Genomic DNA, 22,254 nt, shown 5'->3' with positions numbered 1-22,254 from the left:
GGGTACATTTTGTAGGCCAGAGAGCTGGGGATTTCCTCAGCCACAGCAGGGACATGGTGCTGGTGAGGGCCCTCTCCGTGAGCTGTGGTGATGGACACGTAGTGGAGCTCTCTCGTTGCAGCTTCCTTTGCTGGGCTGATCTTGAAAGCTGAGCAAATGTGCTGACCTCCCCAGGCTGTACTTCAAATTGATCTCACAATGTCTCTTAACTGCACTCGGGAGTCTTTTTTTGGAAAGACTCTTCAAAGATTGTTTTGTGGAGGGTGGGGGAAGAAAACTGAGTGTGAGCTTTACCACAAGAGGATGAACCTTATTCAGGTCTCCTGCTAGCGCGGCTGCTTCTTGAAGTGACTCACTGGTCCTGTGATATCTGTGACTCACTGTTGTCCTGACTTTGTTATGGCTTGGCCTGTTGCTAGCAAGGAGGTGAGGGGTGGCGAGGGTTCCTCAGCTGTATAATTTAGATGTATTGAGGATGACTGCGCCCTTCCACCCACTCCCCAGCCTTGTGCAAGGTGGAGGCTGGTGTGCGAGGGCTGAAGGACCTGAGGATGGAGTCAGGATCCCCAAGACAAGTGTCCTCCCCCGAGTTGAGGAGGGTGAGCACCTTGCAAAGGGGAAGGCATGAACAGGAATGCACCACAACAACAACGATGGAAGACACTGCACACTCGCATGGAAGGTGATGCACTTTTATTTCTCAACTCTACCACAGCCAAAGGCTGGGAGATGTTCCCAGCCTGGGGCACTGCTCACCCCTCGCTTTCCCTCACAGACCCCAATGACTCCCTGAAAGTCAGGGGGATGTTGTGGCCTCCCACTGGGCCACCCACGGCCTCCTGGGAAGGTGCTGGGGGCCGTGCCATGCCCATCCCGCTGCGGCCAGGGTGCCGGCGGTAGCTGCCAGCGAGCAGGGTGTAGAGGAAAGGGTTGACGCAGCTGTTGCCGTAGGCCAGGCAGGTGATGCCGAAGTTGAGGTACGCCTGGGTGGTGGGGCCGATGCCCAGCCCCTCACCCCGGTACAGCCCGGCCAGCTGCCAGGCCCAGAAGGGGAGGAAGCAGGCCCAGTAGGCCACCACGATGGCGGAGATCCTGGAGAAGAGCTGCCGGGTGGGGGCTCGGCCGGCCACTGGCAGCCCCGAGCCCCAGGCAGAGGACCGGTACGCCCGGGCCAGGCAGATGTAGACGACTCCCAGCACCACGCCAGGTGCCAGGACGCTGGTGGTGAAGAGCACCGTCAGGTAGAGACGGAAGGCTGCCGGTGTCCAGGTGGGGATGCAGATGCGCTTGTGGGGGCCGCCCCCCTCCCGCAGCTGGGTCATCACCATCATGGGGGCCGTAAGCAGGAGGGAGAGGAGCCAGAGGACAGCGCTGGCCAGCTTGCGGCAAGCGTTGCCAGCCTGCCTGGCCCGCAGCGGCCTGGCCACCGCCCAGTACCTCTCCAGACTCATGGCAGTCAGGAGGAAGATGCTGGCGTGCATGGTGAGGAGGTCCAGGCTGAGCAAAAGCCTGCAGCCCACGTCCCCAAAGAACCAGTCATGGGCAAAATAGGTGCAGACCACGAAGGGGATGGTGGAGAGGTACAGGAGGTCAGCCAGGGCAAGGTTGATCACGTAGACCCCCAAGGAGCCCGCTGAGCGGCCCGCCACCCTGCCAGAGGCCACCACCACCGTGTAGATGTTCCCTACCATCCCAGCGAGGCACATAACCAGCAGCACTGCACCCAGAGGCCCCGTGACTGGGCTGTCCCCTCCCAGGACACTACCGCCATCACCCCCACCACTGCTTTCCTCCGAGAAGCTGCCACCCTCAGGATCCTCTCCAGGCCTTGCGCTGATGGGGAAAGGATCACAAGACATCTTTGGGTAGGGTGAGCAAGAGCAAGTCAGGCTGTCAGAGATCTGTTCCTTCCCTCTGCCTTCACCCCTCGTTGTATGAGATACGTCTAACCTTCACACGAGAGGGAAAAATGGGAGAGTTCAGCAAGCATAGGGTACTGCAGAGAAGTCTATTCCTCACCTCCAGCTGCCCAGTCCATTTTGTTGATCTTGTCCATCACAAGCTCCATCTGGTAGTTTTCCTTAACCACCAAAGGGATGAGAAGTGGACATCTCCCTCCCCTTCAAAACTGATACAGGTGCAAAATAGCCTCTGCCAGCCAGGAGGAAACGTCTCTGGTCTTCACCAGCTCCTCGCTTGTTGCTTTTCCAGCATTTGCTGGGCCCACGGAAACCAGCAGATTCAGTGGATAAGTGGATTTCTCCTTCTTCCAGGTCTGTGTCCTCTCTGCTCAGATAGATAGATAGACTCTGGAGAGGTGGGCTCTGCCCCCCTGAACCAGCCCCTGAGGAGTTGCCTTGCCCACTGCAAGGAGGAATGCGTCTGACTCACAGCTTCACACACAGGTGTGAATGCAGTCCCAGTTTATACCGGGCTCTTAGCCACTCGGTGAGGAGTCATGCTGGCTCCCTCCTCTTTCTTGCAGACATACTCCTTCTTCCCCAGTGCCTTCCTCCAGCTTCCTCCATCTCCATCTCCCTCTTCCTTCTTGGTCTTTTTTCCCTTTCTTTTTCCCATTTCCCCTTGCACAGTATTCCTCATTTGAAAGAGGAGATAACGGAAAGACAAGACTCCCTAATGTGGCAGGGCGAGGAAGCATCGCACTGTGGCTTTAGAAGGGGAACAAGGGCTAGCCCTGAAAATGCAATAGGCAGAGAGCTGCCACACTGCTCTCCTTGGCCCTTAGCCAAGCTGGGCTGAGAGGGCCTGTCCCCCACTCCCTTCCAAGGACATCAGGAGCCCTTGAGGTGTAGACAATGGATGCAGCTCCCCGTTTTGCAAGCAAGCCCACCAGATGCTAGGACGTCTCACATTTACTATGACCTGGCCCTGTTCCACCCTTGTCCCTCAGTCAACAGCAAGCTCCTAGAGACTCAAAGGGCTGAATATTTTAGACCCACTCTTTCCTCCATCTCCCCAAAGACCATCCTCCTCCTCTAAGCCTTCCCCCTCCTTCCCTTGAACCCCCAAGACCTGCTGCCTCACCTCAGAGCAGGGAGCAGGTGTGTGTTAAGTAGGCACCATTGCCTTCTAGCGGGGCATCACTGCATGACACCTATGTCCCCACATTTCTGCACCCAGCGCTACCCTGCCCTTTCTTCACCCACATCGGAGCCTCATTCATCTCAGGGAACAGACACAGTGGGACAGAATTTGCAGAGCAGAGACAGATGTGCCATTACTGCAGTAGGACACAAGCACCTTCCCAAGCAACGTGCTGCATGCAACAGCAACAGCTTCAGCATGACCATGCCACAGGAGTAGGCATATGGCATATATGGCATTGATGAAGAGAACTTCAGAGGCCTCCCTCTGGGTTATATGTATCAGCTCTTGGCATGGCTGGGTCACGCTCTCTACTCTACTTCCCAGGGAACTGAGTGTACAGATTGTTTACATGAGGCTTGAGCTTTTTTTTAATGGATTGCCCCATTTTCACGTTATCAGAACCAAAAAGCATTTCATTTTGGAACACAAGCTTTGCAATGCCCTTTGGTTTGTAGGACAGTCATGCTCCAAACTGGGAGAGATCAGCAAACTACAGTGAAAATAATACACTTTTGGGTGGAAAGCTCCATCGTGCCATGGCAGCAGGTTGAGGGATGTTCCTTCTCATCCCAGAAGCTGATGCTCCCAACAGGTTGTGGTGGTCTCAGCACAGAGAGGGGCACCCAGAGAAGCAGTGGGGGACAATGACTTTGACCATTTGGCTCTAATGGGAAGATTCACAGTCCACATGCCCTGGGAAATGCAAGGAATAGCCATGGCTCCTTGCTCTGATTGTCTGGGCGTTTTTTTCAAGAGATGACTTCATGCCTTAGCAGTTGGCAGCTCAGCTCGTTTAGGAAGTTAAAATTACAATGGGATATTTTTATTAATTTCTTTAGGAGCTAATTAAAGTACTGGTTGCCTCATTAATTCCAGTTAGCTCCCCTTAACACACTAGATGCCTGCTCTCACATTGCCTACGTAAAACTGTGGACACATCAAATTCTACAGTCATCAGCAGAACTCAGCTGGTACTTCCAGCATGTGAAACACAGCTCTCCCAGGAGAGCTTTAAGAGATGATCTTCAAGATATGAGCTTTAAGAGATGATCTTCAAGATATGAATCATGGGTTGATTTAGCAGTTCGGGCTAACTGTTACTAGGAGGACATGAACATACAGACTTCCTACTACTGCATAAAATTGTATTTGAATGCAATATATAATATATACATATGTAATGTATAGGGCAGAATGAAAGTGCCAGGCCTTGGACATACAGAGAATGAGGGAGCAGAGATCCATATATTACTAACTTCAGACGTCAACCCCTGCACTCTAGTAAAGTCATCAGAGTCCAAGGTCTGTCTCATCACACACCATAGGCTGCTCTCTGCCAGACCCAACCTCTCTCCATTGGTTTGACTAGAGACTCCAATATGACAGCTGAACTTGAATGGCATGAATATCCCTCACAGTATCTTCCCTAGGATAGTATTCCACCTCCCACCGCTTTTTGTTACTTGCACACACACACACACACACACATACACACACACACATTATCCACATACACACAAGTATACACACACTGTTTCTGAGCAGATCTCTTAACATTCTCTGTAGCAATTGGAGGAAGGTCTCCACACAAATGTGGTCCAAAGAAGCTTTCAAGCCCACACACGGCAGAAGGAAACAGGCTTCACATTTGGCTGTTAGATTACATCTTTTAAGTGACCTTTGTCAACTACAGCTCTAACTGATCAAATATCTAGATGTTTCACATCTCTGTTGCCAGCAGAGAAGCCATTTCTTGTCTTTCCTAGTCAAGCAGCCCCTGCAACCTGCTGGGGCATAGCCCCAGACAGGCAGTTGTTTTCTCGCATAAGGTAGGTGGCTGTCTGCAGCTTCATGCAGGAGTGATGCTAGGTCCCATGTCCAACATAACAAGTGCCAAGTTTTCAAGGCCTGAGTCAGATCACTGCAATTTAACAGTGACAGATTGCACTGAGGATTCAAACTCACAAAGTCTTGCATTTGAAAGGAAGCAGCTTAATTTGGCCCCCAGAACAAAGTGGACCGCCTATGGGGAAAAAAGTGCTTCAAAGGGTGCTTCAAAAGCACTGTGTTTCTCTGATGTTGATCTCCTCTCCTCTCCTGACAGCCCACCCAACAGGACCAGGTAGAGTTGAGTCATAGCAAGGTTCCCACACGGCTTCCTAGGATTTAAACTTGAAGTAGGCTTCAACTGTAGTAAAGAAAAAAGGTGCATTAAGGCAATACCCTGAACCAGAGCGGCAGGAGGGGAAGGAAACAACATCCAGGTACTTACTTGCATACTCCTGTGGTGTCATGGCCTGGTTGATGACACTAGTGAAGGCTGCGATCCAGTCCAGCTGGTCAGTCTCCGACTCGCAAGTGAAGAGGTATTCCCGGTCGGGGGTGACAATAGTGAGGCCATAGTGCCAAGAGAAGTTGCCCTGTGTCCCCGAAGGCAATCCCTTCTGGACGCTATAGCCATTCTCTCTGCTGCCCACAAACACCTCACCCTTAGCAAATGCATCCTGCACATCAGGAGGGAAAGAGAAGGATTTAAGGAATCCCAGAAGAACCAGGGAATAATAGCCGTGCACCTAAGGGCAGGAGGAGGGTGGGTGAGGATCAGGGATGTAGCACCAAAAAGATTTGAAGGTGGTCAGGGGATTCAGAAGAGCTGGGAGGCTATGCTCAAAGGCAGCGGCAGAAAGGAAAATTTAACAGCATAGATCTCGAGTGCTCTGAGAGAGGAACTGCTGCTCCTGTTTCTCCATGTCACCCCCCATGTCACTCTCCTCCCCATCACCACCTTTAGACCACTGCCCTCCCTGTTCCCACTGTCTGCAGGCAGTGAAACAAACACAGAAAGCATGGGATTAACTAAGCGGGATGGAAAGGGGAAGACCCAGAGTCCATTCAGAGCAGCTGGGGAACCTGCAAGCCTCCCTTACTGCAGAGCAAAGACTCTGGTTGCACTTTGACCCTGCCCTCAGCACTGCTGCCGGCAGCTGCTGGAGGTTAGATCTCCCCCTCACCAAAGGGTCCTTGAAGTACATGAGTCTGCGGTGATCCAGCGTGAACCAGCGCTTCTTAAAAGCCTCTCTCTGCTGTGAAGGGAAGAGGTGACATCTGTAAGACGACAGTGCCCTCTGCTGCGAGCAGCGCGAATGGATACCCAAAATTCATCCCAACCACTTGAACCAAGCCCCTGCCTTAACAGCAACCTCCTCCTCACCCTTTCTGAGCTGAGAGTGGGGATCAGTATCGGGTTTTTCAGTCCCAACTTCTGTCCCCAACTCTTGGACTTCTGTGAAGGACCCCAGAGTTGAGACAGGAGAAATCTAGACGCTAAATACCTGGAAGGTCACGCACACACAGACACATGCAGAGAGATCTGTTGTTCTGGGAGAAAGCAGGGACTCTGGCTTCATCTACTTTCACATGTGTCCTTCCCCTTCCTTTTATTCTCCCCTCCCTTGGTGCACACACACTGTTCCCACGGGTGTCTAAAGAGTCAGGGGGGAATGGGGAAACAGCAGGAGAAAAACATTGAAGTAGGGAAGGTCAGTGGCTCTCTGTGAGGTCCCTGTTAGACTTTTTTCTCCCACAGCAGCTCACCTTGGGACCAGTCTTCTCCATGTAGCCCTCCTTCAGGAAGTTTCTTGTCAGTCGATTTTTAATCTGACAAAAAGGCAAGAGTAACATTCACTTAGCCACGTTTCTTTGCTATTTGCTTTCGCCCCTGACCCTTCCTTCCATTCCCCCAAATTCAGATGCCTTTTAAATTCATGTTTGCAGAACTGCCTAGCCAGGAGTGACTTCTGTCTCCAAAGTGCCCAGAAACAGCAGAGAGCGGTTGTCCTCTGTCCGTCACAGGCCCTTTTACACACACTTTCTCTTCCCTCTATCTAAACACTGCAATTTCCACTTCTGTGCCTGGGGACCTATTAGTAGCTAATGGGCTCTTTTATCACACAACTGAGTTACCAGTGGGACACTCAGCACTGCGCTCTGGTGCTGCCTTACCTCATTATCGCTGGCAATGGGAAATGCTACCTTCAGATAATGGAACTGCACAGAGCGAATGGCGTTGAACCAGTCCACTACCTCCTGAGAACGGAAAAGGACAGGACAGAAAGCTTAACCAGAGCAACACTGAGCCACCTAAATTCACCCAGCTGCACCCAGGCCTATGTTAACTACAAACACAGCCAGCTCTCCCTCCCCAGCACCTATAGCATCTCCTTCGTACACACACACAACCACCATGGCTGCCCCATTCCCCACGTGCACAGGCAGCACATCTGCACATCTTCTATGGCAGCTCTTCCCACACAAGCTGACTCACCCAGTGCTCCTGCTCTGCTCCCTGCAGCAAAACTCTCTCACAGACATGCAAACACAGAGCCAGAACCCCCACCCTGCTAACTACAGCAACTCACACACCCCCGCCCTGTCCTACCTGTGCTTCAGACTATTTAATACCAGCAGCTTCTCAAATCACCTCAATTGCTTTGCAGTGTTTGATGCTAAAACAAGGTACCTTTCCACTTTCATGGTAGACAAATATATTCCGAGTCTTGTTGTCTTTGAGATAGGTGATCTGCAGGCCATTGGGGTTCCCAGTCTTCACTGGCTGGAACGTAGCATTGATGACATCTATTTTAACATTGATTTTGGGTTCTTTGGCCTGAGAACAGAATGGCATTGGTCATGCATGAGCAATCCTAGCGGGAAAGAGACCTGAGCTGACTTAGTGGGGTAAGGCAGGGTCAGAGGGTGTTAAAAGGTAATAAGTGCCCCTTCCCAACAAAACTGTTATAGCCTGCACTCCCTTCACTGTGTGGCATGCTCAAGACCAAACAGTGGCCCAGCCCCTCCAATTTACATTTGAGCTGTGCTACTATGGAACTGCCAGCGAGACACTAAGAGTGCATCTGACTTTACAGCTGAGCCAGTCTAAAGGCTAACTGACCCCAAAAGCAAAGACCCCACTCCTGCTCTTCCCTACCCCAAGCCATTCCCTCCCTTGCAACAGTATACTAGCACTTGCCCCATTCATTTCAGGGAGACGAACTAGCAGAAGAGCAGCCCTCCTCAAAAAAAAACAAACAACAGGTTTTTGCCAACTTGGCTCACAGTGGGGTGAGGCTGTTTCCAGGGATGGTGCAGGATTACACAGCCAGGCAAATGGATAGGGGTGAAGTGAAAGATCAGCCCTTTTATCAGCAGTGAGGGAAGGGTGTAGGGTAGCACAAAGGGAGGGCGTGGGAAAAATGTCACCCTGACAGTAGGAAGGGGACCCCTCTCCTCAGTGATATGTTTCTGTTATCATCCCTGTCCTGGGATGAGCAAGGCAACCTCAGAAACATGCGTAGGAAATGGAAACCTCTCTGTAATCCTCCTGCTCTGGGTGGAGCATGCACTGAGGTGGGAGTTGACCACCATACTCACATCCTGCTTGGTGAAATACTTCAGACATCCCTCTCTCTCAGACAAGAGGAACTTGCGGGGTAGGAACTGCCCATTGTCTCGGCCTCGCTTCCAGAGGATGCCTTCCTTCACCCCTAGGAGCAGAAAGGCCACTTTTAAGAGCATTCCCCCACAGGCACAGTAGGCATCAGAGAGCTGCATGCAGCCTGGGGTCCCAGCCACACCTCTGGGACAAAGCACATGATGGACTATTGCTGAGAACAAACACCTAAGAAGGAGAAGTCTCGCCTCTGACTTACACCTGAAGATGGTGGTGTTCCTGGGTTTGCAGCCCAGATAAATGGTCACCAAAAGACATTCCCAGATGCTTCCCAGCTCCTAGTCCGTCTCCCGCTACTGCCTCTGACAGCATGAGAGCCATCTCTCCGGTGAACACCATAGTCCTGGCCCACACAGACCCTGGCATGGGATCAGAACTCTTCCCACTTGACTCTGCAGGCCTTTGGGCTCCAGCACCTTGTGTCACAGCACTGGCAGTGACATTTCAAAGACAACTGCTGTGGTTGGAGGGGGTGGCACGTAGCAGGACAGAAATTCCTTACTGCAGAGGTCTGGCTCCACCAGAACAGCAAACGCTTTCAAAAAATGCCAGCTGGTAATACCAAGCTTGGAAGCAACCCGTGGCAGTGCTAACCTATGCTGCCCACACTTTAAACTCCCCCAAAACAATGCCCTGTAAGTACCAGATGGGTTCTCAGGAGTACATGTGGGATTTGCAACATCGACACTATGAGCTTTCTCCTCATGGTGCTCAAAAGCTTCCAGCAAAGGCAACAGGCAGGATATTTTGGTGCTGTGCTCTGCTCTTACCATCAGAATACGGCAGCTGTTTTCCCGGCTCGGTGAACTCTTTGCGTTCATATTTTGCCCGTATCCACTGTTCTCTCAGCACTCTGGGGAGAGAGGTGACAGGTAGCGCAGAAACGAACTAAAGGAACCCAGGACTGCCCTTCCCCCATTTCTGCTGTAGGCAGCAACTTACTGGCAGTCATTGTAGGTTGGCTGGTAATAGTAAATAGGGATGTGAGCTTCGTATGTGGCTTTAGTCACAGCATTCCCGTGCTTGGCCAGAAACTGCAGAGTTAGACAGAGAGTTAGTGCCTTCATTTTGATGCAGACTCATGTCGGGCTTTTCCTTTCCTGACCCACTCCAGGGCTAGATGCACATTGAGCTCTAATGGAGCATTCTCTTTCCTGTCCATTGCAACATTCCAGCAAAGTCTGGCTACAGAAAGGTGGGTCTGGCTACAGAAAGGTGGGTCTCAAAGGTCTTGTCTACTCTCAGAAGTTACACTGATTGCACCTGAATCAACAGAATGCCATAAATGTCACTTCCGTGGGGCTGGGTGCGCACACATTCGGTGGATTTGCTGCCATGACCCACATCTCCGGGGAGACTGAGTTCAATGACAGCTCTGCAATGCCATCTGGGAGGACATTCCAAACCTCTTCGCTCCTCTCTGAAGAGCAGCAAGATACAGATTATTTTCTTTGGATCTCTGGAAAATTTTTTCAGTCCTCTGAAGACTAATGGGTTGAGGGGGATGTAATGGAGTGAAGTCAAGTTCCCATAAATGCCATTTTTCCCAAGAGATCACATTATATCTGGAAACTTTTCTCGGAGCATGGAACTGCCCCAGATTTTCCCCTTGGACTGCTGAAACCAAGAGGAGACATTGAGGCTGAATGGTGCTGGCGAGTGGGAAATGAGTAATCTGGTGCGGCAAAGACCCTGAGCCTTGGCAAGAAGATACATTGCAAGAGCTCTGCATTAGCCATAAAGTAACAAGACATGGGGAGACACATAAGGCAAGTGCATCATCCATCTCCCAATGGGTTATGGGGAGTTATCCTCGCTTAAGTGTCCAGAGCATGAGTAGCAAAGGGACTACGTATCAGATGAAATCTCCAACTCTGTGAGGCCAAAGGGCTGATTTTCCCAGGACATGTTAGGTGTATGGCCTAGACCCAACCCTCCTCACATACTAGTGGGGATAAAGATCTCACCTGCACCTGAGCATCGTCCCAGTGGTCCATCTTCAGGGATTTGACTTTGCTGATGCTAGGGATGTTGCGGTGAATTCCTGAGCAGCTGAGGCATATAAAGACACCCAAAGTAGAGGATGCCCAGTCAGGATCTGAGGGTATAAAAAAGAGTATGACTAGGGGGGGTAAATTCCCCTGGAAGATACGCCTCAACTGAGAACATAGTCCAGAGAAAGAGAGCTGTGGGACCATAGTTTCACCTGAGCTGAATAACACCCAAGGTACAGACAAGAAAAAAGCACAGCTGTTAGTCTCTCATTCCCCCTGTTTCAACCACTTCATCTGAATCTCTAGTGACATGAACCTTAAAAAACTCCGAAGGGCTCTGCGAACTCCCTTTGAATAAAGGGTCACCCAAGATGAAACTGAAACCAGTTTTCCTCTGGGAAAAGACTCCAGGAGCTGTTTAGTGCAACACAGCAAACCCCCAACAGTATTTAGCTCAGAAAGTAGAAAGCAGCCTTGAATCCAAAATTCTCCAGGGAGAATTTAAGAAGGTAAAATGGTACTAATTAGCCCAGTCTTCATTTGGCTTGGGTGGTACACTCCACGTGCCCCTTTTGGGAAAAGTACGATGGGTGTTTTTAGTAGCGCCTGTAGGACCTCAAACTGGATACCCTTTCGAGAGGGCAAGCCCTTCAGTAAAAGAAATCTCCAAGGCGCCTGTGGCAGGTTGTCAGTTCCTAGCTGAGTCACGGAGAAGACAATGCCCTCCTGAATCATGCCTTCTTTCTGGAGCAGTTAGGATTTCACCAGGAGCCTTCCTGTCAGGTCCTGACTGGGCATGACCTTGATTTGTATTTCAGATCTGACATGACTACAACCCACGGTGCTGCAGCTACACAGCCCCTGCTCATCTGGCACTACCGTGTCCCCCTCTTTCTTCCCACCAGCGCTGTGGCAGCATCTCCTTCCTCCTCCCTTGCCAACTCACCTCCAGGGAGAGGAAGCGAGTACCCAGACAGAGCAATGCCTCTCCTCCCTCTCTGCCCCAGGCTCATGGGCAGTCAGATAGCCAGCACCAAACTGCTGCTAGAGACCAGCCCCAGCTCCCCGCTTCTGACTCTTCCTCCAGCAGCCCTCAGGGACTCACCTGGCTTCCCACAGTCTGCGCACAAAGAGTTTTCTGCTCTTCTCCACACCTCTTTCAGGGCCTTCATGCTCCTCTCGTTGCTTCCAGTCATCATGTCCAAATGCTATCCCTCTGGGTAGGGTAAGGCCAGGAAGGCAGCTGCCTGCACCTTCTGCACCTGTGGGCCAACCCGCTGGGTTGCCCAAGGGAGAAGGAGCCACCAGAGAGCCAGAAGCTCTTGCAGACAGAGGAAAAAGGGAAAGGCAGGAGAAGCCGTAAGGTTAACGGAAGGAGCGTGGAGGCCTGACAGCGCACCTGAGCAGGCTGAGCGCAGGTAGGGACGAAGAGGCTGGAGGCTGAAGTGCACCCAGACTGTGAGTGGTGAGGAGGAGGAGGAGGAGAAGAAGGAGACCTGCCCCATGGGCGTGGAGGGAAGTGCAGCAATTAACCACAGAACTGGTTTTTCCGCATTTCTGCTGGTGAAAGGACAGGCCAGAAAAAGAGCGCAAGCAGCAAGAGAGCTGATAAAGGCGAGGCAGTTCTGGACGAGCGGCCGCCAGGCCCTGTCAGGACTCATCATGCTCTGTGGGCTGGGGGGGTTGGCTTTGGCTGTCCCCACAGCACTTTGGGAGCTTCCACCAAAGTCAGCTGGCCACCACACAAGCACTACACCCATTTTTAGGGCGAGGACTGGAGGGCAAGAAAGGTTCAAGAGTTCAGCCAAAGTCACTCAAGCCAGCAGCCAGGAACACGGCAGTCCTGATGCCCCCATCTACTCAACCTGGTACTTCGCTCCACCATCGAGTACAGAAACCACGGCTGCTCAGCCAAGTCCTGCATCTTGGAGACTCAGTGTCAGAGCCAAGACCCATCCCCGCACTTGCCTCCCCCCTGGATAAGAGCAGCACACAGGTGCCACTGACACCAAGCAATGGTGACAGCTTGAAATAAACTCTCAGACCTTTACTGAAGAAATGCACGTTAAATATTACAGGAATGACCTTTATTAAAGAGATGCAGATGTCAAATACTCGGAGAAGTGGCAGAGCGGGTCTCAGAGCGAGACATCAGGTGCTATGCTGGCCACAGCACCATAAGAGCCTTTTGCCAGGAGGGAGACGAAGAAAAGCAGTAGCTGGAGGCACCCAAGCCTGGAGTCCCCTGCCCGCCCCAAGCTGGATGCCAGGTCTGGCGGCAGACACCTGCAAGGTCCACGACAGCAGTTTTTCTCTCCCAGCCCGAGCTTGGGGGAGAGAAAGTGCACCAGGAGCGGGTGAGGGGACGCACAGAGGTGCCACACACCCGTGGGACGAGAGGACCCGATACCGGACCCACTCTGCTCCTTCAAGCCGCCCCGCAGCCAAGGCAGCGGCCCTGGCGTGCCCTCCCTCCCACTCACCCCACCGCCGGCGATGCTGGGGTCCCCCCACACCCCGGGGCCGCTCCGCCCGCAGCCCAACAGCGGCTCAGCGAACGAGGGCCGCCCACCTGCTACCCCCTTCGCCCCACAAGCTGCGGCGGCACAAAATGGCGGGCGGGGCAGGGCAGGGGCCGCCCCTCACGGCCGGGCGGCGGCGGAAGGGGCGGGCGGCGGCAGCGGCAGCAGTAGCAGCGTGGTACTGCCATGGGCAGCAAGAAGAGGAAGAAGGGTCCGGGCGGGCGTGAGGGGCGGCTGGTGGTGACTTTCGACGAGGAGAGGCGGAGGTGAGGCCGGGCGGGCCCCGGGGCGGGGGTTGGGGAGAGGCATCCCCCGGTGAGGGGGTCGCTAAAAGCCGTGGGGTTTCGGCAGGGAGTACCTGACCGGCTTCCACAAGCGGAAGGTGCAGCGGAGGAAGGCGGCGCTGGAGGAGATCAAGCGGAAGCTGAAGGAGGAGGAGAGGAAGATGAAGGAGGAGGTATCCACACATCCCCCTGGCCCTCCGTGGGAGAAGGGTCCCCCCTTCCCGCCATGGCGGGCGAGGAGTGGGGCAGGAGGGGTCTCCGGGCTTCCCCTGCCCCACTCGCAGGGGGACGGGGCCGTCCCGGGCGGCGGGAGCGGCAGAGGCGCGGCAGTGACCTGTGTCCATCCCTCAGCGGCACCAGGAGTACCTGAAGATGCTGAGCGAGAGGGAGGAGGCGCTCGGTACGTATTGGCCGGTGGCGGGCGCTGGGCCCTGGGTGGCGGGGAGGCGGTGTGAGGTGGGCGCTCATGTCTCGAAACCCTTGGCTGGGTGACAAGAGCTGGAGCAGGGGCACTCGCACACTGTCCCACGACGTCAGCTCCTCGCTCCTCTCGTGTCCCGCTGGGCAGCGATCTGAGCGGTGACTCCCTCAGCCCTCTGGCCCTGGTGGAACAGGGGGTCAGGTGGGTTGTACAGAAAGGAACAAGCAGGAGGACATCTCCAAGGTGTTACCAGGTTCCCTCTGCTGGGAGAAGGAGCTTGCCCTTCATGCTTGTAGTGCCAGTGTTCGAGCCCGTCCACCCTTTAACCCTGCATGCGAAGGCTGGGTCTCCCTCCTCAGTGTGGCACCGCAGGAAAAAGCGAGCGTATCTTGTGAAAAGGTGGGCACTTTGCAGTGCAGGATGTCTTGTCTTCCCAGATGAGGCAGATGAACTGGAGCACTTGGTGACGTCGCGGATAGAGTCTGTGAACATCGACCACCCGAACCACACTGTAACGGTGACCACCATCAGTGACCTGGACCTCTCAGGGCTGCGCCAGCTGGGACTGTCCACCCCTGTGGTAAAGCCTCTTGCTGCTTCTCTGTATCAGCTGTAAACATTCTTGGGGCTGGCTAGGTAGGCCTCATACTCCCTGAATATGCCCAAAGACATGCGGCTGTCTGGCAGAAGGATTGAAAAGGGAAACTTGTAACTTCATGTTCTTCCACAACTTATGTTGGGCCTCTAAAGAGGAAGAAACGTCCTATGTGAACAGCTCACTCCAAACCTCCCTGGAATCCTTTGCTAGTCCCAGCTGACCTTGCTTAAGTGAAAGGTGCCACAGGGCTGGATGGGGAAAATGTAGTACTTTAAAAGCAGATACAACACAAGCAGACTTTGCTGCATTGACTGTCCTCAATGTCTTTCCTGTATCCTGTCCAGGAAAAATTACTATTAGTATGAGGAGGGATTTCTCTCTCCATGATGCTGTGATTGGACCACAAATAAGGAAACCACTCTGGCTGTGGTTGCTTTTATTCTCAAAACATTGTAACTGAGATCTCATACTTGTTTCGTAGAGGTTTTCAGGCACTGGTTGACTTGATCCTTTTGATCTTCATGGCTGGGTTTGAGCTCTTTGGGCAAGTGTCTGTGTTTGGCAGTTAACCTTTTACATTTGTAAGGTCATCTTCTAATCTGAAAAGCCACTTAAAGAGGTTTTAATAGTAATTTAAAAAAAAAAAAGCTGAAACCTTTAATTCATACTTTAGACTTCAGTTGCATGGTCATTAAGATCATGCTGAAGTTTTTGGATCTTAGGGTGGATTACTGTAGGATTTCTACCTGGTTGGCCCTTTCTGAGGGGCTGTGGTAAGAAACCTTGAGATTTTGACAGCAAGGGATGTGCAGAATTAAAAAAGACTTCATCCATGACTAGGTGGTTCACAAAACCGTGATTCTATGAAAACAGGATGAAACCAAAGAAGGCAGCAGAAACACCGGAATCACAAGACTGCCTGTTTTCACGTGTCTATAGGGATTTTTTTCTCTTTTGCTCCCTTTTTAAGGAAAAAAGTGATGGATCAAAAGAAGATAAAGGGGAAGAGGTGGTAAACAAGCCTATAAGAACAATGCCCAAGAAGTCCAGAAACCCCTTCGTGTCTGAAAAGTACGTATAAATTCATTCAACTCTTTGCTGCTGGGCTTTGCAGGCGGGTCGGGCGGATCTTGCATTCCCAGATCAGCCATGTGGTTGCAGGGAGGTGTGCTGTGCTGCCTGGTGCCCGGGGGCAGGAGCCAGCAGAGGGCACTGGCAGAGCACCATTCTGCCCCGGGCACTCCATCCCCATCGCATTCATCCCTGGTGACAGCAGCAGCAGGAGGAGGAGGATGCGGTGTAGGGCGGGGTTTGTCCTGAACTGTTTGCCTAGTCCTTCTTCTCGGCAGATATTGGAGGGTGCAGAATTTATCTCTAGGATGAAGGGCAAAAGGTCCTAAAGCTGAAAGCTTTGGCATTCTCCACATTTTTCAGTATCCAGGATTTACAGCTGCTTTGAGGATGCAGAGAATTACTTAACTCTGTGGCGGCTGGACAGCCCAGTGCTCAGAAAATTCATTTTTGTTGTTACTGCACAGGTAGACTTGGAAGTTTTCTGCCCTGTCAGGATGATGCCCAGCACAGCGGAATTCCCCTGGCGCTTGCTGTGTCTGACGTCCATTCCTGCTGGGCCACATGGGGCTCTCCTGCTATTGTTGTGGTGTCACCTTGCTCCTGCAGACTTTGGTCCCCAAACGTTTCTCTCTCCCTGCCCTGCACAGGATCTCTGCTCTTACTGCCACTCTGCACATGCACAGCCGGAAAAAGACGAAAGGAAAGCGGCCTCAACGTGGGCAAGGCCCACGCAAGAAAATCCAGAAATCCAGCACGGGACGAACCACTAAGACTCAGCGACGGAGGCTGACAGGCAAAATGGGCCGCGATGAAGATTAACAGAGAAACTAGTGCTCAGACCAGCAGCTGGGACAGCACTCCTCATCTGGCCTGCTGCGCTTTGGAGCCCCTTCGTTGTGGGCAAGGGCCTTGTTTACTTTGGCTCTCTGACCAGGAGTGAGCCCAGTTCTGCCTTTCTCTCACCTCCTGAGCACTGGCCAGGATCACTAGATGCTCTACCCGTTTATTTCTGCAGTGATTTCCAGCTAAGTGTCTGGCTACCACAGACTCTCTAAAAACTTCTGCTGGGGGCTAGATTCTCTATTTGGCGTAACCCTTCCATCTTTGGGCATCCCCTTCCAGAGCTGGTCCTTGGCTTTATCAAAGGAGAGGATCTGGGGCTGATTGGGCACATGCTCAGGGCAATTTATGCGACTGTGAAGAGCTCTGCTTCCACTCATGCATCCATCCCTGGCATTTCTGCTGTGCAGTAAATCCTTTTTCCATGGAGATGTGGTGTTGTCTTGTCTCATGTGTTTCTCCTCCAGCGCCACCCCTGAATGCAGGGGTACTTTTTGTTTGGTACCTGTGCCAGGTGAAATTTGGTAACTTTGTGAATAAATCTTTATGAAGTCATTTTGCTAAGAAAAAAACCATTTCTGACTTATTTCAAGCGTGACAGCAACTGCTAACACCAGTACCAGCTGGGAAGAGGGGAGATGATTCCTATTGGTTAAAGGATATTGGAATCCGCTGGTGCTTAGGAAAAGGAATAGCTAGGAGGTATTTCTGTGGTAACACAGAACCAGCCAGAGCAGGAATGGCTCATTCCATTGTCTGTTAAATGTGGTGATCTTAATTGCAGTGGCTCAGAGGAGTATGAAATGCCCTAATGCCCTTGCTGTATGTGTGTGGCCCTCTCTGGGATGGGAGTGGCAGAGGCTGCCCTTTACCTCAGGGCTGCTGCAGTCATCAGCAGTTAATTGCCTTTCTTCTTGGGACCTCAGTGTATGTTTTTTAGCATGGATGCCTTCAGCAGAGGGGAAAAAAGGGTCGCATGATTGCAGAATGCTGGTGGCAAAACTGGGAGTGAATCCTTTTGAGGAGGAGAGCGAGCCTAGGCAGCATGCTGGCCTGTGGCCTCGAGTATCTGTAGGAAATGATGGCTCTTCTGCCTCTGGCAGCCAGGCCCCCTCCCTTGCCGCATGTGTACTGGCGAGGAAATGACAAAGGGAGAAAAGGCCTGTGTGGCCAAAACCCACACCAGAAAATTGGCAACCCAGCAGTGGGCAAGAATGTAGATTCCTTATGCCAGAAATGAGAGGGAGAAGAGTAAACCAGTGCCTGAGGCTTCATGGAGGAACATCAAAGCAGTGCTGATGGCCACCAGCAGCTAAAGCTAAGGGTACCAGCCTGATGTATCTCTCATCGTTTCTTGGAGCATGTGCATGTAAACACACAAATTCTTCAGAGTGTGTTGGGGAGGGGAGTCTGATCTCAACACTTGAGAGCAGCTACACAATTTCTGGAGGGAGCTGTGTGACATATGTGCTTGTGGTGAGGAATAAAGTCCTTTTGGACCTCCCTTTCTCCTCCAAAGAAGGTAAATGGCAGGGAAGTGGATACTGTTATCCCATGTGCCACTGTTGCCTTGTGTACTTGGACTAGAGTCCTGCCCTCAGCTGAGGGTCAGTGCTCTCAGGCACTAATGCTGAATAACCCTGGTCACATCACGAAAATGCACTTTATGTGGTTGCCTCACCTCCAGAGTAGCTGTGGTCATCTTCTCTTGCTCTGCCTTAAAGGCTACTCCAGAAAGCTCATGGGGTTTAATGTGTGACCTTGCTTGTCTTCCTACCTCACCTTGGGGTGTTGGGTGTTTTGGAGCTGCAGAAACACAACTTGGGGGCAAGGCCAAAAGTCTGATGCATCCAAAGTGTCCAAGCGGTGCCATGTGCAGAGCACGAAGTGTTTCTTCTGGTTTGGGAGTTACATGCTCTAGAGCCGTTCTGCTCTGGTTGGGTTTGAGGGGGATGTAGGAGGGAAGGAGAGGGAAGTTCTGTTTGGAGTGGTGCACCACGCCCAAGGGACTGCAGCTCAAAGCTGGAGGAGAGTGTTCGATACCCTCGGTCTGGGTTGTACAGCAGCTTTCCCTTCTCTCAGGGACATAGTGACCATGGGCAGAAAGGGACTTGCACTTGCCCCGACCCCAGGAGTTTGCTCTGGAGCTGGAATGGCTGCCCGTAAGGAAACGTACAGTTCGTGTGTTTGTGAAATCAGTTGGCGAGTGGAGGGTGAGCTGCGGGTTGAGTTGCTTTCTGCAGCCTGTAGACAGCCTGGCATGGTAGCTGGGGCAGTGCTGGGTTACCTCTTGATAACACTGCTGGGATGTTAAGAGTGACCTCAATAGCGCTCCAGGGTTTGTTATTTTGCTGCCAGGTGATTTAGAAGAATCTATCTTTTAGTTTGTTTCCCTGGCCCTAGTAACTTCTGAGCCTTTCTCAAGTGTCAGCTGAAATGTCCAACAGCCTCTGCCATGCTCTGAAGACTTGTTCCTGCTGGAAGTTGTGTTTTCACATTTGGGGGAAAAAGAAAAAAAGCATATGGAAAAACTGAGAACAGAACTGTTGAACTGTTAAATCCTATATGGAGGTAACTATCAGCATTGTTCCCTGTGCTATTGATTTCTCCATTTGATCGATTAAAGCTTTATTTTGTAATGTAAATTATTGACCCAGCCCTAGCCTGATGTCTTTGTTACACACAGGGTGTGCAGTCGGGCTACCCCAGCGTATATCGGATCAAGGATACAAGCTCCCACATGCAAGGTAGCGCGTTAAGTGTTTGCAGGACACATCACAGTTCATACCAGGCTGTGGCTTAAAATTTTTATTGTTTGCTGCTTCCCCTTGTTTTCAAGATGGATTTGAGCATTTTTGTTGTCCCCCCCCCCCTCCACCAGCTGCTCACAAACAAGTTCCAGCTGTTCAGGAGAAGGCCGCTTTGGAATATAAGGTACGTGCAAAAATCAGTGTGCTAGTGCAGCGCTGCTCCAAAAAGGCAGAGCAGAGACCAGCAGTTCCCTGCGTGCTCCCCCTTCTGTGACCTGTGCCACTCTTTTCACGCTTGGCTCTGCAGCTAGGCCACCTCCGGCACCTGAGCGTCACTCGTGCTTTCACAGAATCACAGAATCACGGAATGGTTAAGGGTTGGAAGAGACCTCTGGAGATCATCTAGTCCAACCCCGTGCTAAAGCAGATTCACCTAGAATATGTTGCACAGGGTCACATCCAGGTAGGTGTTGAGTATCTCCAGAGAAGGAGACTCCACAACCTCCCTGGGCAGCCTGTTCCAGTGCTCTGTCACCCTCAAAGTAAAGAAGTTCCTCCTCATATTCAGATGGAACTTCCCATGTTTCAGCTTGTGCCTGTTGCCCCTTGTCTTGTTGCTGGGCACCACTGAGAAGAGTCTGGCCCCTTCCTCTTGGCACCCACCCCTAAGGTATTTGTAAGTGTTGCTAACCCAAGGGCTTGCACGGAGAGATGCGAGGCTTTGACATGGGTTGCCACGCTGGGGTTTCCATGCATGATGGCTTTCGCTGGCTAGACTGCGATTCTGCACGCGTGTGTGCACAGAAATATAATTGGGATTACAGAGGATCAAAACTAGACCGGGAGCCAAAAAGGTCAGACGCTCGGGGAAAAATAGGAGCATAATGCAAAGGAGGCATAGCTGCAGCGTGTGGGTGAGCTGCATGACCATCAGTGCACTGTATTTATTGCCCTTAAGTAGCATATGAAGCTCAAGGCTGTACCCAGTACAGTCCCACTGCTATTTCCAGCACTATATTCCAAAAAGAATTGGGGGGAAAAAAGTTACTGGGAGAGCGACAAGACCTTTTGGGGACTAATGGAGCTGAATAACTGGGGTTGTCTGGGAAAGAGAGGTTTGAAGAGTGGATTGCAAACTGCCTTCAGTGAGTAAACAAAAAGTGAAATTAAACTATTTTAACACTCAGCAGGAGTGGGAAGAGAAGGAGGTTGAATTGTGGCAGGAGCAACGGAGGACAGATGTTAAGCCTTGTTTCACTAGGAATGGCAAGGCTCGGGTAGGCCTTGTGCTTGGCAGGTGAGGCCCAGGTTAGACAACTGTCTCTGGGGCGCGCTGTGGGTGGGGGTGACCTCCCGTGGGAGCTGTGCGGGACGCGGTGACGGTGGGCTGTCTCAGTGCTTGCAGATGAGCCCACTGCTTTGGCAGGTGTTTAGGGTTCAAGTTAACTAATTCCTGGGGTGGTGCCTGCGGGGGAGCACCGGGGCAGGCCCTTGGCAGGCGAGGAGGAAGGGCACGGAAGAGGCCTAGGTACGAGGGGGCAAGCGGGAGGATGAGCCGCTGCCCCCTCCCAGGCCCAGCCCCGGGGCCGCCCGGCCCGGCCCGGCCCGGTCAATAGCCTGACCGCTGCCACCGGCACGTGGGCACCACGGCCGCGCGCCTCCGCCAGCCACTCAGGGGGCGATATTCAAATCACTGCTCGGTGGCAGCCAATGAGAGGGGAAGGGGCGGGGCCTCGCTCCCTGGGGTTCCCACGGCGAGTCTCATTGACGGGGCAGGCTGGCGGGCGGCGAGGCGCTGGGAGCCGTAGGGAAGATGAGGTACTGGAGGCACTGGCAGCACTGCTTCCACAGGAGCCTGAGGCTGGGAAACCAAAAGCTCTGGTCTTCTGCTGCTGTTCCTTCCTCCTTTTCCTCCTGGCTGCCCCCTGCCAGCAGCCCATCAGCCAAAGATCTTTGTCCCTGCTATGGACAATGTCTGGTTCAGTAGATGACGTGCCCTGCAATATTGAAGCCAACATATTTGTAAAGAGCCTGTGCCAGCACTGCTTCCAAGCTGCAGGGGCTCACCAGCACGCTATCCAGGTGAGCTCCTCCATCCCACCTGGAGGCTATGAATACTTCATTAACAGCCCCTTTGTTCCACCTTGGGACTCCCATGTGCCTTTGTAGAGATGTAAATTCCTAATGTAAAGACTCAGCCAGGCTTTCTAGGTGTCTTTGGGGGAAGGCTGCATGGGGAGTGAGTCTTCCCAGGCATGGGAATTCATCACCCGAGCTGGGAGCCACCTTAGAGGGGAAGGGCTGTACACTGGGTACGAGGGGCTCAATAGATTCTGGAAGGGAAAGCAGGGGTGTTATGGATGCAAAGCTACAAGGAGGGAAGGGGAGACTGGCAGAGCAGGGACCCACCCTGGATTAATCTCTGCTTGATGCCTCCTGGCATTTACTGCCTGCCTCATCTAAAATACAGTCCTGGTGGATGTCCCTGTGGCCCTTGGCTGACAGCTTAGGGACAGGGCTGAGTCCTGTCCCTGGGGCAGCTGCAGCAAGCTATTCCTGGAGGGGAAGGCAGGAGGGGGATAAATCTCATGGGACTTTAGGCTCCAGATACCTTGATCCAACACAGTCCTTTGGCGCAGGGCTGGATGCACAAGCAGCTTGGCTGTCTCCGACCAGGCGACAGGTTTCATGTTCACGGAGGGTTTCGTGTTGTTCACCGTCCTCCAGGAGTGACTGGCCTGGGATGATGAAATAGTAATGAGCCTCCCTCTCTTTCTCACCCTCTCCCTCTCTCCCCCTGGCCCCGGGCCCTCTAAGGTTACCTCAGCCCTTCGCCCACGATCTGCTCAGAGCCTTCACCTCTGAGTGAATCCCGGTGCGGGCGAGACACTGGAGGGAAGGCGACGCAGACAGCTGGCTCCCTGGAGCCTCCCCCCCTGCTGCTCATAAACCCCGCAGGTAATGGGGCTGGGGAGGATGCTGAGACACCTGCAAGCCCTGACAGAGAGGCAGAGGCAGGGGCTGGGGCTACAGCCTGCTCTGCAAAAGTGGCCCTCCCTTTTGTCTCTATTGCCTCTCCCTGGGCTATCCAGGTGGTGAGGGAGAGCGGCTGCCAGCAGCATCATTGCCGACGCAGGGCTGGGGCAGCTTCCCT

At 52.7% G+C, this 22,254-nt stretch overlaps 3 protein-coding genes across 3 annotated transcripts; 1 reads left to right on the top strand and 2 right to left on the bottom strand.

Moving 5' to 3' along the window:
• Nucleotides 1-752: 752 nt before the first annotated feature.
• On the bottom strand, nt 753-1,859 carry LOC137664230 (urotensin-2 receptor-like). The gene has a single exon (XM_068402091.1). The coding sequence runs from the start codon at nt 1,857-1,859 to the stop codon at nt 753-755; it is 1,107 nt and encodes a 368-aa protein (XP_068258192.1).
• Nucleotides 1,860-4,886: 3,027 nt separating this feature from the next.
• Nucleotides 4,887-13,026, bottom strand: LOC137663745 (arf-GAP with dual PH domain-containing protein 1-like). The gene is made up of 12 exons (XM_068401256.1): nt 12,898-13,026; nt 11,717-11,932; nt 10,585-10,715; nt 9,560-9,651; nt 9,388-9,470; nt 8,539-8,651; nt 7,628-7,774; nt 7,111-7,194; nt 6,703-6,765; nt 6,120-6,191; nt 5,381-5,612; nt 4,887-5,296 (listed from the first exon to the last, which is right to left on the bottom strand). Exons 2-12 carry the CDS (start codon nt 11,808-11,810, stop codon nt 5,268-5,270), a joined length of 1,140 nt encoding a protein of 379 aa, XP_068257357.1. The 5' UTR covers nt 11,811-11,932; nt 12,898-13,026; the 3' UTR covers nt 4,887-5,267.
• Nucleotides 13,027-13,314: 288 nt separating this feature from the next.
• Nucleotides 13,315-16,870, top strand: NOL12 (nucleolar protein 12). Its single transcript, XM_068401884.1, has 6 exons — nt 13,315-13,399; nt 13,485-13,590; nt 13,769-13,817; nt 14,276-14,418; nt 15,407-15,507; nt 16,158-16,870. Exons 1-6 carry the CDS (start codon nt 13,320-13,322, stop codon nt 16,327-16,329), a joined length of 651 nt encoding a protein of 216 aa, XP_068257985.1. The 5' UTR covers nt 13,315-13,319; the 3' UTR covers nt 16,330-16,870.
• The last annotated feature ends 5,384 nt before the right edge of the window (nt 16,871-22,254 follow it).

The sequence above is a fragment of the Nyctibius grandis genome, chromosome 5, assembly GCF_013368605.1.
Source record: "Nyctibius grandis isolate bNycGra1 chromosome 5, bNycGra1.pri, whole genome shotgun sequence".
In the NCBI taxonomy this organism is placed as follows: domain Eukaryota; kingdom Metazoa; phylum Chordata; class Aves; order Nyctibiiformes; family Nyctibiidae; genus Nyctibius; species Nyctibius grandis.
This window is presented reverse-complemented; position numbering and strand designations above follow the sequence as displayed.

What these genes read in the sequence shown, in the direction of transcription:
- LOC137664230 (XM_068402091.1), bottom strand. Translation starts at nt 1,859, where the DNA reads ATGTCTTGTGATCCTTTCCCCATCAGCGCAAGGCCTGGAGAGGATCCT.
- LOC137663745 (XM_068401256.1), bottom strand. Translation starts at nt 11,810, where the DNA reads ATGATGACTGGAAGCAACGAGAGGAGCATGAAGGCCCTGAAAGAGGTG. An exon ending in GGGACGATGCTCAGGTGCAG is followed by an intron (nt 9,652 to 10,584) that starts GTGAGATCTTTA and finishes CTAACTCTGCAG; the next exon opens with TTTCTGGCCAAGCACGGGAA. An exon ending in TGTACTTCAAGGACCCTTTG is followed by an intron (nt 5,613 to 6,119) that starts GTGAGGGGGAGA and finishes CCTGATGTGCAG; the next exon opens with GATGCATTTGCTAAGGGTGA.
- NOL12 (XM_068401884.1), top strand. Translation starts at nt 13,320, where the DNA reads ATGGGCAGCAAGAAGAGGAAGAAGGGTCCGGGCGGGCGTGAGGGGCGG. An exon ending in CGAGAGGGAGGAGGCGCTCG is followed by an intron (nt 13,818 to 14,275) that starts GTACGTATTGGC and finishes TTGTCTTCCCAG; the next exon opens with ATGAGGCAGATGAACTGGAG. An exon ending in TGGGACTGTCCACCCCTGTG is followed by an intron (nt 14,419 to 15,406) that starts GTAAAGCCTCTT and finishes TCCCTTTTTAAG; the next exon opens with GAAAAAAGTGATGGATCAAA.